The sequence below is a fragment of the Vanellus vanellus genome (assembly GCF_965231255.1).
Source record: "Vanellus vanellus genome assembly, chromosome: Z".
Lineage (NCBI taxonomy): Eukaryota > Metazoa > Chordata > Aves > Charadriiformes > Charadriidae > Vanellus > Vanellus vanellus.
In genome coordinates, this window is record NC_138908.1 from 62,327,550 (window position 1) to 62,344,567 (window position 17,018).

Consider the following 17,018-nt stretch of genomic DNA (forward strand, 5'->3'; position numbering starts at 1 on the left):
GGGTTTAATAAAATAATAAGTTTAAAATAAATTGCAATCAAATCTGTACTATATTTGTTACCATTTTTAATTTCATTGCAAAAATAGATTTTGAGTTTTTCCTCAGTTGTCAGTGAGCAGTTGTACTGTACCTCTAACAAAAATGCAGGAATGCAAGTGAGTGTTCTGAACATATAGTCCAATACAAAGCACTACTCCACATGTTCAGAAAGATGCTGCACAAACTTTTTATCATCCTCTAATTTTACATTTAGTTCAAAAATTTCAGCATTTTTACACGTAGGTATTTATATTTCCTCCCCAAAAGTTCAATAAGATAAAAGCTTGAATCAAAATATTTGGTCCTCACACCTAGAAAATTATAATTGTAGTACTCTATCTATTTTGTTTTATTATCTAGACTATTCTTTTTATTTTTTCTTAAAAAATCAGGCATTTAATATGATAACTATTTGAGAATTACATACAGTGCATTTTTAAAAACAGGCTATAAAATTTAATTTGCAGTAATTATTTCATTCAAGAAAGTAAGTTACCTTACAGAAATATATTAGAACATTAAGCTTGCTCAGAGATCTTTCAAATCAAAGATATTCTTCTGTTTGGTTAGCGTTTTTAAGAGTTAAATATTTTCTGTTTAAACAACTGACTCAGAAGGTTCCTGTTTGTTTTTCAAAGAAAATGCTGCACATATTTTTCACTTTACAGCATTCGGATACAAAAGCAGTGCTGTCCTCTAGTGGACAGCAAATAAGCTAAGCTAGAACAATCTATTTTGATTAACCTCATATCTAAAATGACTCACTCATATAGTTTTAACGTTAAGCTCAAATTTAATTTCTTCAAGTTACTTTTAAATTTTGCAATCCACATGCAAGCTCCTTAAATACAATAACGTATTTAAAGTGTTAAGGGCTTTAAAATTATGTTGCATTCTCTTGATCAAATATTTTGTGGCATTTAATCAAAATCTTTATATGCTGATAATATGTGAAAACTGTATTAATATATCCAGGGCACTTTTGTTAGCAGGGATAAAATGTCAAGGTTTTGGAACATTAGGATTTGATTAAGAAATTAAGGAATATCTAAGTAGGAACTACTGAATGAGTACTCTCAAATTTAAAAATTTCAGTTTGCATTTTCTGTAGGAATAAAGCTATTTACCTAAGAATAGTGACTAACCAGCAAGACTTTTAGTCCTGGCTGACGAAACAGAAATGGTTAGCCTAGCTAGGCTTTTTTTTTTTTTTTTTTTTTTTAACCTAGAATTACTTCTGTCATAAATCAAGAAAACATTAAGAGTTTACCACTTCTGGCTACAAGAAAGGCTGAAATACTGTAGACATGGATACACTATCCCATTTAAAATTCCGTCTCCTACAGGTAGAGGCTACCAAAGAAACTGTTTTGCCTAGGGTATTTAGCTCTCTAATTAATTCCTACTTGAGAAATTAGGAAGCAAAATCAAGTTGTCTATTACAAGTTTATTTACTCAGCTACTCATTGCAGCTCTCTAGAAGAGTAGAAAAAGATGACTGAGCCCCACAGCTAAGGAACCACAGAACCAGAACAGTCCACATAACTGCGCCAAAGGAGCTACGGCCAGAGGTAGATTTCACTTCATTTGAGCTCTCTGACAGGCCAATTGCTTAGTAAAAAATCTTAGGAAAGATTTCTGTGTGCACACAGAGCAGAAAAGATCTTAAAAAAGTCTTCCTGGATTTATAAGGCCTGTTTGTCAGCTACTGAGAACATATGTTAGAATTCAAATTAAATAACTATAAACAATTTATATTTCTCAGATATTTCTACACTGTGTTTATCTTCAATAGATGGGTGATAGCCCTTCCTTTCTAACATGCTGGATGCAGATGCAGTTGTTCGTTATGGCAAGACGATGGGGTTTGATCACCAACCCTCTGCCTGAGAATTCTTCCAAATGTAGCACGAATTGGAAGATGACATACACAGAGAATTTTCCAGATGGACCCCTTTAAATGAAGGTTTGCTCAATACAAACCTACCTACATACATGCACAATCGCATACATTTTCTCCCCACATTAAGTGTTGCCAGATTAAAAAGATGTGGGGAGGATAACTGATTACTAAGCATGCCATTCTCTGATAATCAAAATTGTCTGTAAACAAAACCCTCTTTCCTTTGAGAATCAGTCTGCCAATATACTATAAATGGGACATGACAGGTTGCAAAATGATAAAAAGGGGTGAATACAACCAGATTGTCAGGCTGATGTATGGGGTGGGAAATAAAGGCTAGTGAAAAACAAGTGTTGTTCCTTGTATTTCTGTTTTTTAAGCATTTTATGCAAGTTTCTATATTGGGTCTAGTTGCTTTTACGTTCTCCAGGATTTCAATGCTCATCCATTGCAGTGTGCTTACTGTTGTATTACAAGATTTACACAGTATGTTTTTGATTTTGCTAAAGGATAATAACACAAGCCTCCAAAAGACAGGTAGAAGATACTTTACACCTTGTTCAATACTTGCTTATTCACAAAAATCACATAGGTCACGGGTACACTAAACAATGATGTACTACACACACTGCAAGCTCTGAACAAACTGGCATATCGATACAGTGCAGTCAAGTGTCCTTAAAAATATAGGTCCCAGAAGCAGCATAGTCACTGCATGCAATGCTGTGCTTGTGCTAGTTAGACTTGCTCCAGCAATGAGCACAAGTGCTGTTTGTTTAAAAGCTAGCTTGTTTGCTGCTAATTCAGGTGTCTACTATGACAACACGCTAAGAGATGAAAATCCTCCCTCTGCAACTTCTGGTGATCTCTAGAAAGAGGATGGCTATTAGAATGACCACTTTCATGACTGTAAGGGAGAAGGACATTAAACATTATTTCAAAATGTGAAATGGCTGTTCTGAAGCAGATTAAAGCTTCAGTGTTGAAAGAAACTGAGGTTAAATTTTCTCCAAAACCTCAGATTGTCCCATATTGGGTTGTTGAAATTACAGACTTGACCATCTCAAATTAGAGGAGTGAAATTAATGCTGTCATGTGTCTTGGAGTGCTGGTCAATGGTTAAGGCCATCCTGATGATCTGCAGAATAGAGATATGTAGATGACACCATGCTCACTTTCTAACCCAACTATCTCCTGTTGCTAATTGTGAATTCCTTCCAAAATATAACAACAGCAACAGACTAGTTCAATAGACTATTAAATGAGTTGAGGTTGACTAAAATTCATTCTTCATATCTACCCTGATGGGTTCAGACTTTTATCTCACTGACTGATTGGGCAATGTGCAAGCAAAGTCTTCAAAAATGAAAAATGTGGAAAAGGTGCTCTACCTTGCATCATTTTGTAGAGCCATGGTCATTAAGGGAAATAATCTACTAGAGTACAGTGCATCCTGTTTAAAAAAATGCTTCAGGAAGTGGAAGGCAGAGAGGTAGGCAGGTCAAGATGGCCTGATTCTCCGTCCCACCACATATTATATTCTAGACATCAATGGAATCACACAAGCATAAAACAAAGTGAAAGTGAAGAAGCAAATCCAGCTCATGACTGCCAACATATTAAAAGCTTTTGCACCATATTTTGTAGGTAGTGGAAAGAAATGCTTTTATGGGTATTTTCATTATTTTCTTTCTAAGCCAATTTATCCTGAAATGTCTCTCCTTCAAGCAGAGAACCTTACGTAATAGTAGACAATATTTTGACACTTTCAAGAGGATGATAAGAGCATTCAAGTCTTTCTAAGATTAAAGTGAAGTCTGCAACTAGTCTTTTCATTCTATCACTATCTGTTGTCTCTTGCTATATTCAAAGCAAAGAAAATGAAGATTACCTAACCCGGTAGCAGGTTATGGAGCTGAAAATGAATAAAGGAGGAAGAGACCTGAGGAACTTTTAGAATATTCATCTAAGAGGAATAAGCAATGCATCTTGAAAGTAACACTAGCATGAAGGGCATTTCTGGATAAATAATGCTCATGTTGGTTAAGAAGAAAATTACTGAAAATCTTGGGTTGAAGAGTGTCTTCGTCTCATCACATTTTGAAATAGAAGAGAACAGCCTAGATGACCTTTAAGGTCCCTTCCAACTCTAACCATTCTATGATTCTATATATAAAGCAACGGATGTTATTGCCCAAGTAGAGACAGGGAGCTGAAGTGATGATCCATAGAAGAATCAACTTTGAAGGAATAAATGTCCTCAATTATGTATCCTTTTATCTTGAAGATGGAAAAATTCTTGGGAGACTGCCCCCACTGACAACAAACAGCAGACATGCTTCAACTGAAAAGTACGTGGTCCCTAATTGTAGTTTTTCAGACTGATTTAATCCCCTGCAGGAGAAAATACTTTTCTTTAAACATCTTTGTCTTTAGCTATTGAAATGATGCCCACAGATGTGGTCTGAATCACAAGACAGAAGATTGGTGCCTTAGCTGATTCTTTTTGAAATCACTTTGCCAACATCTATGCACTCCTCCTCCCACTTTCAACCCTTCATTTCTTAAAGTATTTTTAACAAACAACAGTTCTCACGAACATTGAAAGAGCTATGCACATTGCAAGATTTACCCTAATCAGTCCTGTGAAATAATATTTTAAGAAAAATAACACATATCTTTTTCTAAAGTTTTCATATTTAAGGAGAAACTGCATTTCCTCCTCAAAAAAAATCTCTTTTGAAATGCATTTCACATTCTTGTTTTCAGTAGAAGCCTTTAAAATTGAAATAATGTTTCCCCTTGATAACAATAGCAAGAGAGATCAACACATAAAATAGTTAAATCCTACTAAGAACGTGAGAATGCACCATATGCAGCCCTACAAGGCCCAGTAATCTAATAGCTTGCATAAACTCATTTGAAGAGCAGGCAACTACACTTAAGGAAATAAAATAGTACAGCAAATGTATTTTGCAAATATATGAATATAAATATGCACCTTTGTGTTCTGGTATATATATTCACTATTGAAAATTTTTGCGGCTATCACTTGAAATGAAACAGGTCAGAAAAGAGAATTTACAACAGAATCAACTGTATTATCTGGCATTTTGTTCTACACTCAGTTAACAGTTAAATTATTACATTTCAAGTAAATATAAAAATTCAGTAGTCATATGGTAAAGAGAAAAAATTACATGTAATACAGTGTTGCTGTACCGTGATATGGACTGATATATAGCTGATGTATTTGGCATGTTTGCACTTATTTTTCATTGGTGACTGCATGCTATCCTGATATTTGTTTCAAGTATTTATTTCCAAATCTTCATCATATTTTCCATTTTTAAGTGTTTTTACTTGGTGCAAAAACCCAATCCTACACAGGGTTATCAACTTAAGGAGCAGTAATTGGGTCCCACCAGCATGACATCATCTTTGTCATGACTGCAAATACGTTTAGACTGAAAAAAACCAAGAAACACGCACCTGTTCGTGTCCATTAGACACACTTGTATTAAACTATACAATTTCATTTTGAATAAGTATATTGCATTACCAGGCAATATAAATTTCTTGGCATTAGCCGTCATTAAGTAGCAATAATCAAGTTGGGGATAACCAACTAAGAGGTTAATATAATTTATGCTGCACAGTGCAGAACGTCGGTTTAAAAATAGTACTACTTTTCCTGTGTAAAAGGGTATGTACTAAGGACTTCCAAGAAGTGAACTCAAGTAGTCCTCACAGAATAGCATGACAACCTGAAGTAAGTTCTTGTACCTAATTTTTTTCCCCAAATACTGCTTGCAATAAAACAAACAAACAACAATACTATAAGAAAAGAAAAAAAAAATCACTTTGAACACATTTTTATTGAATCCATAACTGCTTTGTCAAGGTAAAAGGTGACCATTTCTCACCCTGAAATGGTTTATGTGTCATATAAATAAAACATGGCACACTTCTTGCATCTGTGAGACTTTGCAAGAAGAGAGTCCATTTTTGTTTACTCTCATGGCAGAGTTGATTTAATCCAAATGTATGTATACCTTTTACATATATATAAAAAAATATTTTGGCCATTTGTTTCAGAGTTTTGAAAGTATTCATTATCTAATATTTATCACAAATATTCATTCATCTAAATGTAGGATTTACTCTAATGATAATGTAGTGCTGTTTAAAAGATGAACAGGTTCACACAGTATCAATTAGGTAATGTTTCCATTCCTGTTCTCAGTAAAACTAGGTGCAATTATGACTACATAGTATCTGTGAACGCCAGTTACTTACAGTGAAGCAAATGAAGGGTTATTTTCCAAATGCTTATCATTGCTGGGCATTTCTGGTAGGCCATTTAGTTGTTTTAAACATTTTTTTTGGCTGATGGACATAATAAATAAAAACTATTCTGTAACTACTGTGGCAGACTGAATGTATTCTATTTTGAACAAAAAAATAGAAAAGATTTCAGGATGCTTTAAAGCACTGTGAATACTTCAGCCCAAGAAGAACATGCCTTCAACCACTGTTTCTGAAGGAGTGTACCCAACAGGAAGCACATCTCCAATTTATTTACTGTTGGTCATAGACTCTGTTTTGTGGAAAACCTCCTTTAAAAAAAAAAAAAAAAGAGAGAGCAAGAGAAAGCAAGATCAAATTAGAAACATACCCACAACCAGAAAACGTGTGGCTGAGCTACAAACTAAGCTATTATTTTAGGGAGATTTTTTGAGACTCAGTCCCAAAACAATCCATCCCTATGCGATAAGTCTCATGTGATGGATAGAGTAAAGATGGAGAACACCTGTATACCGCAGACACTTCAGTCTCTCTTGATTGACACTATCACCTAGTCTTTGAATTGATGTTGAGAACACAGGCTGTATAGATCCCTCAGGGATGCAACAAATGAGGACTCTTTCATGGAGGAGCAGGTGTCAATAGTGACAATCATTTCAGTGCAATCGCACTAGCTGTACCATGTTTTTATGGTGAAACAGAATTTTATCATTGACCGTATCAAATACATAGGAAAATCCAGCTGGGTTAATGTTAATGCAATGCAATACCAATGCCCAGTGATGCAAAAAAGACTAAATCCAACAAAGAGAAATATCAGGTTACTGGTGCTGTGTAGGCTACAGGTTCTCACCATTCCAAATGGCCATCTCGGTCAGCAAAATTTCAAAGAAAAACATTGTTCTTGGCTTTAAAAGGAGGTACTTTGGTCTTATTGAAATAGCAAAATTCAGGGAGCTAAAGAGATAATTCACACTCTGGAACAGTTTTAGTAGATGCCAGGAGAGATGTATGCATTTTCTTATTCTAAGACCAGGTTAACAGCTTCCAGTTATGTCTTGCTGTTATTATTTGTTTCCACTCAGTTTTCCACACATGGCAATTTTCCTATTTGGTCCTGTGAGAAGCTGTATAAATTCATGGGACAAATATTTTGAGTCAATCACACTAAAAGCTGTCATTAACCAACAATCATATCAATATCACTAACATTCTGTACCACAGATTTTGGATTAAATGGATTGATCTACAAATAACATCTGGAATTTAGGCAGGGCCAACAACTTTCTTTGGTTGATCATTGTTTTTCCTTCTTGCATATATATAGGAAGGACAAGGAAATGTTCAATTTAATGTTCAATCTGCATTTTAAAAGATCTTCATCCAACTGAAAAAAAAAAGGGTTCTAGGTTTAGCTGGATATTGTAGGTCAAAAATTAATGTCGGAAAAAACAAGCTGCTTCTCACAGATGATAAACCTGAATAAGGCCACTTACTTTTGGAAACAGAAAAAAAAGTTAAAAAACCATATAGATGCTCTTGAAAGTAGTGTGCTTTAAAAGCCTACCTTTTCCCTTTGAAACAAACCCAGGAAAGGACAATTCCCTCTAATTGTGTACAGTAAAGTCTAGATAGTTGATTATTCTCTATATATGCAAAGAGTTGAGGAGTTCTTACACTCAAATTAACATCTGCTTAGGCTTGTATTTTACAGTATAACTGGGTACCTTATCTGTTAAGGGGGTGGATAATAAAATTTTCCCTAATATTATTAAATGTTCATTAATTTGGAACTAACAAATTCATATTAAAAGATGGTTCCACTATGAATGACGTGTAATCTTACCTGTGTATGTTATCTTGACCAGAAGGGACTACACCCAGGTTTGCTGCCTTCACTACCCTCTCAATTATTACAAGTCTAGTAGAGTTCTGTGGAGCAACAGCTATTGTAGCAGATGTCTCATTCATTCCTGTCAGCATCCCTGAAACATTAAGTATTTCATTATGAGTACTTTAAGATTTGCTCGCTTATTAAGCATATAACCAAAATAAGAGACTTCCAAACAAAAAAATACATTTGCATTAGAAGTTAAATCATTCGTCAAGAAAACAATTTTATAAGAAATTATATAATTACATTAGCTTAATGTATTACTTGCAATGCCCTATTATTAGAAACAAATTACTAATAACTGAACAGTGTTACATGTGATACTAATGCAACTGTGAAACCAAGATGGTCCTTTTTTACAAAAAGCATAACTTAAAAGAAGAACGTAAACACAAAAAGTAAATATTAAGTAAGACTGATTTGGAAAAGTCCAGCTCAAGTATGACCGTATACAAAAAGCACAACTTAAAAGAAGAATGTATTCACAGAGATGAAATATTAAGTAAGACTAATTTTGAAAAATCCAGCTTAAATAAGACCATATTCAAAGACACCTTCTAATCTTTCAATCATAAAGCTACTGCATTTAATTATAATTTCATATCCAATCACTAAAAATAATCTTGAAATTCAGATAGTAGTCATTGGTTCAATGTAATTCATGAAGATAAAGTCTTAACATTAGAAACTGGGAAATTCAGTTAGTATCCATCTCTAACATGTCATGATAAACTATTTGATTAAAATAATTCGAATATCACTACAAAATGGAAAAGAAATGTCAAGATTATATCCAAACATATGACAAAAAAATGTAAAGAAGGAAATGTTGTTCAAGGTCATTTTAACAAAAAAAACCCACTTTTCTCCTCTGTCAACATGCATTGTTTAGAAGAATCAACATGAGTGTCTGGCAAATCATTAAAACCCAACAGTAACTATAACTTAACATTATGTGTGTATTTTTACACTATGTTTAGAAGCTGGAAATGCAGACAAACAATGGAGCACAGTACTTTAGGCAGAAATATGAAGCATCTGCAATCCACAATAACATTAACAACAAAAACAATGCAAAAGTCTCAAAAGGCTAATATTTTAGGGCTGTACATACAGTTCAAACCCCGAGCAAATGGCACTAAGATGTTTAATAGAGCAATTAAAAAATAAATCAAACATTTTAATGCAGTAGAATGTGCATTAGCTGCTGTCACAAAATAAGAAATATTAAAAAATATTTAGAAGAAGAAATATTTAAAAAAGGAAATATTTAAAAAATGGAACAGCTCATAAGTAAATAACGGGATATTTTTGAACATGATCTGCTCTCGAAGAGAACAAAAATAAGCATGCAACTTCTATAAAGATCAGCTTTATCTTGGGAATAGAACATTCTGTTTCAAATTGTTTAACTTCACTATTAGGCAAAAGCTTTAAAAACTACATACGCAGACTAAAACTGCTTTTAAGCAGAGCACAGGGACTGACATAACACTGCTGAGAGATGTGTGTACTCATTTAGGATTTAAACCTTCTCCATTAAGCTCTATTGAAGAGCAAATGCTGAATAAATGAATGCAACTATGTTTATGTTAAAAGCCTGTTTCCCGCAGCATGTAATTAAAGGAAATGTTGTACAAAGCCAGTACTTTTGTCAAGCTCCTGTAAATGGAAAGATGGATAGCACTCAGAGAAGTGAATGCATTGCTTCATATTTAACCTTAACACTCTTGTCATTAATGGTTTGTCTAACTTGTTCTATAAAAGACAAGGTACTGCTCCATTGAAGTAAAATTAAAAAAATCAACTAAACCATGCTTTTCAGAACAGAAGATTCATTATCGTCGACTAATGTATTGGCATAAAGCAAAGTAACATCCTATCAAGTAAGGCACACATTCAATCTGCCTTTTCACCCCCCTTTATTTTTAACTCATGCTGTTTTATTGTTATAGGCAATTTGTACCACTCAGCATGACAGTGTAAACTGAATCAAGATTAATTTACATGCAAAAGAACACTTAGGAGAGCAGCATGGTAAGCAAATGTATTGTCTCGATTGCTGAGGTGGAAAAGAACCTGGAAAGAAAAAAGGGTGCTCTAATTAAGGGGCATCAAATATGATTGCTCGTGGTAGTCAAGGGCCAGAAAATAGTAAATGTCCAACCATTTAAAGAATTAGCATCTTGCTTGTTAGGAAAACAAGTTGGATATATAAATCTTAATAAAATTAGGTAAACAATTTGTTTACTTAACCAAGGTGTTTGGGTTTTGTTTTTTGTTTGTTTGTTTTTATTTTTTTAATGTGAATCAGGTATATACTTTTTTTAAAAAATGACAAAATTATTTTAAAACATATCCGTAAGGGAAAAAAAATAGTCTTTACACTTAACGTAGTTTTAACTGGCTATTTTAAAAACACTTTCATAAAAATTCTGATTAGTATCCAGCTATAACAATCGCATGCCAAATTTAACACTGCTTGAAACATGAGAATTTAAGAAAACTCTAGTCAGATCACAGAGCAGCAATTAATCTGGGTTAACTAACTGATACAATGAAATAACTGTACACATTTTTAATAATAAAAGGAAATGAATTTGGAAAAGTTACAGTGGTAGGCAACAAGGTATGTTAGCTACGAGACTAGTCCTATGCTGAACTAAGGAAAGGGGAGTTTTGCTACTGATTTTTAAAAACAGCAGACAAGTAAAAATTTGTACACAGAGAACCCAACAGTACATGTCTCACTCATGTAGAATTCCTGCTACAGAAACCAGACTTTTCATGGGGATGTGATGTAAAACAGGGTATGAAATCCTGAGACCTGAAGGTCAGTAAAAATATTTAACCACAAAGGTAAAGAGTAGTTTGGCAATACCATTTTTATCCACTGCTTCCAAATTGTCAACTACAACATCAACCACTAACTCAGCTGCTGCTCTGGGGAATTACCTCACCGGAGGATTCCCCAGCTCAGGAGGGAAGGGAAGGGGAAGACGGTTAGCCAGTCTAAGCGTTTCATGCGCAGCATGTGGATAAATCCAGCTTTCAAGGTTCTACCGCTACCACTAGATAACCTTCACAGCTATGAATATTCAATAACCTGTCTGTTTCCCTCTCCTTATGCCATCAGGAAGAAAATGGACATATACAAATGTAACAGACAATGCAACACAGCAGAGCGTAATTGAGTAAAGATGTTTAGCAATGAATTGTCTTCTACATAGCAGTATAATACTGGCTATTTCCTCTTTAGCATTCTTATTAGGTTACACATGCAATTTAGATGTAAAAATCTTTAAAACCCATACATATTCTCATTCTCCCCCAATATAATATTGCACTTCTAATATTCTCCTCACTCCTTCACTAGTTTTTACCTATTTGTTTTGGTTGCAAATAAAATAAGGCATCTCCAGGTACAAGACTTGAAACATCTTATGTACAAAAACAAAAAAAAAAAAAGAAAAAGAAAAAACATGACAAGTGAAAAATAAGTTATATAAATCAGATTCATTTGGAGAATACAAACAAATCAAAGTTAAACACAAAATAGAATAATATATACCAACTTCTAAATTGCCCTGCATTTATTATTGTAATCTGGATTTTTCATTTAGCAAGATCACATAGTAATTCTCCCCAAATGCTAGCTGCTCCTAGATCTTTGTAATAAATACTTATGTAAAATTTAGAACTGAGACTTCTATTACCATGAATATTCTGAAACAGCTGATATCTTTAAGAAAAAAGATGCAATAGAAAAGGTTTTTAAACCTGTGGTAAATTTGCCAGCGTCAAGTCCTGCATCAAAGAATGAATTCAGGAAGACAGAGAGAGCGATACAGAAATGCCAAGAGACCTTCATGGATTTACAAATACTTCATATAAACAAATTTTCAAATAGCTTTATTCAGAGTAGCCTTTCTGCTCTATTAAACATAGCAAACAGCTGCCAGATTTATTCAGACAAATAATCAACAACCATAGAAGTAAAATGGCAGAAGAAAAAGGAATTTTGGCAACAACTCCACAGAGGACCACAGCTATTCTCCAAGTACACTTCTTCTATGTGCTCGTGGTTCTGTATGGCCAGTCAGGAGGAAAAAAAGCCCTCAGTCACAGTAAAACATACAAAAACTCTATCAAAATATCACAAAGCAAGCAAATATAAAAGCAGGGGGTGGGTAGGGGGGGTGGGGGGTGAGAGAAGCACAGTAACCTGCCTTCCTTTCACTACAACCTCAGCTAAAATTTTTTAGAAGGGAACAGTTTAAAATAAATGTGCCACAGCCTCATTCAATCACTCACCTTGGTTTGCTGAGCAGGTATAAAGCAGAGAGGCAGGCTTTAGCCAGCAAAGGGTAAGAACAGCAAATAAGTATCAATTGGTTAAGAAAACAAAGCACAATCCTAACTTTTCATTGCAGCCGTAAGCTAACTGAAAATGATCTAAGCAGTATTTAAACTACTTTCTTATTCATTCAAAAATACAAAAGCAAGAAATGCTCAAAAGCAATAATTAATAATACATAGCATTACTCATTGGTGTTCTTGACTGCTTGATGGATATACTGAGTTTCTGAGCCTTACACAGCAATGAGACAGGATCCCACGGGTATATTCTCATCTCAATATGAAGAGATTTATACATGTAAATCCCCATACATTGAGATAGGTGAGTAAACACTGTTACATTTGAATGCATCCAAAATGTAATTGTTTATATTTTAAAATATCCAAGAATCATATCCAAATTAAGGGTAGCAGTATGGACTGTTCCATTTAACATGTGGTCAAAGCTAAGTACAATTTTCTCTGATTATTTTGTATGAAATATTGAAGTCACTAAAAGCTCCTACGGAGGTTTCTGTTTGCACTAGCATCAGAAACTTACATTCTTTAAAGACGCAACATCAGAAGAATGCAGTATATAAAAGATGTCACCTCTCTAAAGCAGTATTCCAACAACAATATTTTTTCGTATGAAGTGCTCGAAAGGAAAAAGATTAGAATCACCTTCACAGCGGCTGAGGAACAGGTACAATAATAGTATTTAAAAGAAGCCTTGGAATAAAGATGAGTAAAGACAGACACGTATCAGTGTATATTTGGCTTATTTCCTTAAGCTGGGGTTCCAACTTTCAGCTTTACTGCTAGTAGGAAAGACATTCGCACTTCACGATAGGAAGCCAAAACTCTCTGAGCCAAAAGACTGTTTCAGGGAAAAGGGTGGGCTTTGTGCTTTTAAAGGTACACTGAAAAGCTGTCATATACCACTGCATGTCCTTTAAAAGGTATTTTTAAATTAAATAATTAGTATCAGACTGAATACTAACAGAGATTAACACAAACAACTACACTGGAAGCACTTGCTGTACGCTTGGAAATTGAAAGGTGCACAGCCCTCTTCTCATCCAAATACATTTACTGAAGCTGCTGAAATATTTCTCACCTTGCTCCTTCTTGAAGTCTTTCTCTGACATAGTGACAGGTAAAAGCAGTTCTCCAACAGGGGGTTGAATGCTAACATTGAAATGATCATCCTTTGTGCTGGGAAAAGAGCAATTACAGAGAATCAACCAAGTGCTTCATAGATTATATATATATATCTATATATATCTATATCTCAGCTCCAAATTTACTATGGAATCTATAAACAGTGTAAGAACTACCTGCATGATTTCAATGTTGCTAAACCAAAAGCCTGCTAATTTCTTACATCAGAAAAGCTGATCCATTTTCTCCCGTACAAATGTAGTATTATTATGCATGCTCTTGTATTTCTGAAAATGTAACTTTTACTCATATTAATGTTTATTTGTCATCTATAAGGCATTACACTCAAACCAAATGCTTGCAAAGGACAAATTATTATGCATTTTACTGTTTCTTTAAAAGAACAGTTACACACAAATTCTGTAATCAGCCGCAGCTGTCCCAGAAATAGGGCTAACCATAGGAAAGGTACAATTTCAGTCAAAAAGGATTATTATTGTTTGAAAAAAAAAACAAATAAACCAAACAATAAATTTGGGAGTAAAAAAGAAGTATTCTTCATCACTTCAATTTTGCAGCATTTTGTATATTTAAACAAAAACACACAACACACTGGTTGATGTAAAAGCACACTGGACAATTGCAGAATTTGAGGCAGTTTTCAGAATGGCGTAGAGTTAAAAAAATTACTGTCAGTAGTAGCATACTACTATCAAATGAAGTGAAGTAAACTTGCTCTCCCTATCCATTAAATTCTCGGAGTCTCCAAGTATCTCCTCTTGGAGTTTCCAGATCTACAGAAATTCAAGATATATTCAATCTGCTGTGTTTGATTGACTAACTATACCATAAGTGATTCAGCTAACAATTCAGGATTAGTACATCCAATCAGAATCTTTGTTAATGCTTTGAGGCATGAGAAATTTTTAGAAAAGAACACTTTTTTTTTTTCCCAGTTGTACCAAATAGTCAATACATATTAATTGCTGATATGCCTCAGGTATCCTACTTAAATATAAGGATACAACCATTTGAATGAAAAGCATATTTCCATTAATTAATTAATATCCATGGTATTTAAATTAACCTCAAACACTTGTTAATAATTATTTTATAACTCTGCAACTTCAAAATTCTGAAATAACATAGACTGATGGAAAAAACAGCAGTAGATCAATAATATAGAAAACATACGTCTCCCCCTCCTAAAGATGCAAGATAAGCCACTCGAAAACAGGAAAGCATTTTAGGGTCCTGTTACTTAAAATTTTAATAGTTACCAAATTTCACAAGGAAATGCTGAGGAACTAGTACATTCTTACTTTCTGACTTCTGATGTGTTATAATTATGCTTATGGATGCAATTTCAAATATGAACTTTTCAAATAAAATTCAGCATTAATGCTAACTTTGTTGAAAATTATTTAGTAAACATACAGTGAAGAAATCAGTTCAAACCTGGCTAATATTTCCTTTACAAAGAATCACTTATTAAGTGATGCTTTTAAAAATTTGCTTAGCTAAAAAATTCTCACTTTTTTCCCCCCTATATTACTTTAAATACCATCTATCCCTAAAGTCATTAGCATACTAAAAGAGCAGGGATTATTTGACTGGCTGGCCTGATCAACTGCACTGTAAAATAAGAAAGTGATATTTTTTTCTTTAATTTTTCCTTTGAAAACTGACCAAGAATTCCATCATCTTAAGAGCTGAAGGAGGGGTCTTTAATCAACTGCCTCATAACTTTTTGCTGTTTATATATACTACTTGGATTATATGACTAAAACTTTTAGCAATACCTTCATTGGTATTGTTCAACTGACAGTTCAACCAATTGTTCAACCAATGTCATCTTTCATATTTAAGCAAGATGTGCACTACATAATCCAGCATAATACAGATAAACAGTTTTGTGTATAATGATTCATGTCCTACATTGACTGGACATGCCATTTGTACATAAACTCGACTTAGAACATCAACGATTAGATCGCTTTGAAATGCATTTAATGATATTTTCACAGTAAGGAGGAATAAAAGCATGGCAATAGCTTGGGTTTCCCATGGCTGTAACTGCTCGAGAGGACCACTCAACACCGCTGCTGCTAACAAACATTCCACTTCCCTTTCCCCTAGTGATTAAAAAGCTAATAGAAATTCTTGGATAGACCATGAACTCTTCATAGTCTGCAAGCAGAAATTCTGATTGCTAGTTGTTCTTCAAAACCACTTTGTTCTTAATTTCACTTTATCCAGCATCTGGTTTACTTTGCATTACTTTAATTTCAGTGTACTTCAGTAAATTTATTTTTCAGCCACAGAAAAATCAACCTTCCTTTTATCATTCTCTTTATCACACACTTTACAGGCTATATACAGCTTTTGTTTATTGATCTGCATCTCTTTTATTACATCTTTACATTAGAGATCTAGTGATATCTAATTTAACAGAAATAATTCCATAGTTCCATAGAACCATAGAACAATTCAGGTTGGGAGGGGCATCTGGAAATCACCTGGTCCTACCTCCTGCTCAACCCAGGGACACCTCAGTTCACACTGCTCAGGGCCTTGTCCATTTGAGCTCTGAGAATCTCCAAAGGTGGAGATTTCATCAGTTATCTAACGGATAAGTTTAATAATAAAATTCAGTCTTGCAGTACAACTACATAATTTCCCCCAATACCTAGTGAACTAAATTCCAGTGTATTTAACTTATAAATAATTTGAATACTATAATTGGTATAAATGATGTTCAAACAAAAAACTGCAGAACTGCTTTGAAGCTTGAACATTAACATTTAAGAATCTGGCAGACAATTGGTTCAAGCTGTACTGAAACTTCTCTCAGGTGGCGTTGCTCTAACTTTCCTGGAAGATCAAGCTGAAGAAGCTTATCAGAAAAACAGAGTTTCTCAGGCCAATAAAACATAACTGGTTTTAATTTTCAAAAGTTAAAGACGACATTTTCTGGTATTAGCAAGTACAATTGAAAAGTTACGTCCTTAGTGGAACATATATGCTTAATAAGTAGCCTGCAGAAGGAAGCTCTAAAAGAATCAAACAAATAGGGATGTCTGAAAACAGAACCTTGACACTAGTTAGCAAGATCTGTTTTGTATTTAATTGTGAACTTAGGGACAAATAATGTTAGACATCATTACTCTTGCTGCTGTCTTAATAAATGCTAAACTGCGCATATTGTATTTTTAAAAGACTTACACCACTTTCATGATGTAATTCCAAAGATCACATGAATTTATCTTCCGATATACCCAATTAAGATGAACAAATGAGAGCTGATAATGCTCCCACAGGAACACAGGGAGACTTACCATCTCCGTGATAAATGACACTGCAAGACTAAC

The 17,018-nt window shown here is 34.1% G+C and overlaps 1 protein-coding gene across 1 annotated transcript in view; it reads right to left on the minus strand.

The window, feature by feature from the left end:
• Positions 1-17,018, minus strand: part of AP3B1 (adaptor related protein complex 3 subunit beta 1) — a 165,135-nt gene that overhangs the window by 5,231 nt on the left and 142,886 nt on the right. The window contains exons 25-26 of the mRNA XM_082497703.1: positions 13,604-13,701; positions 8,098-8,236 (exon numbers count right to left, since the gene is read on the minus strand). Of these exons, the coding sequence (XP_082353829.1) occupies positions 8,098-8,236; positions 13,604-13,701 (237 nt within the window). The remainder of the gene's footprint in view (positions 1-8,097; positions 8,237-13,603; positions 13,702-17,018) is intronic.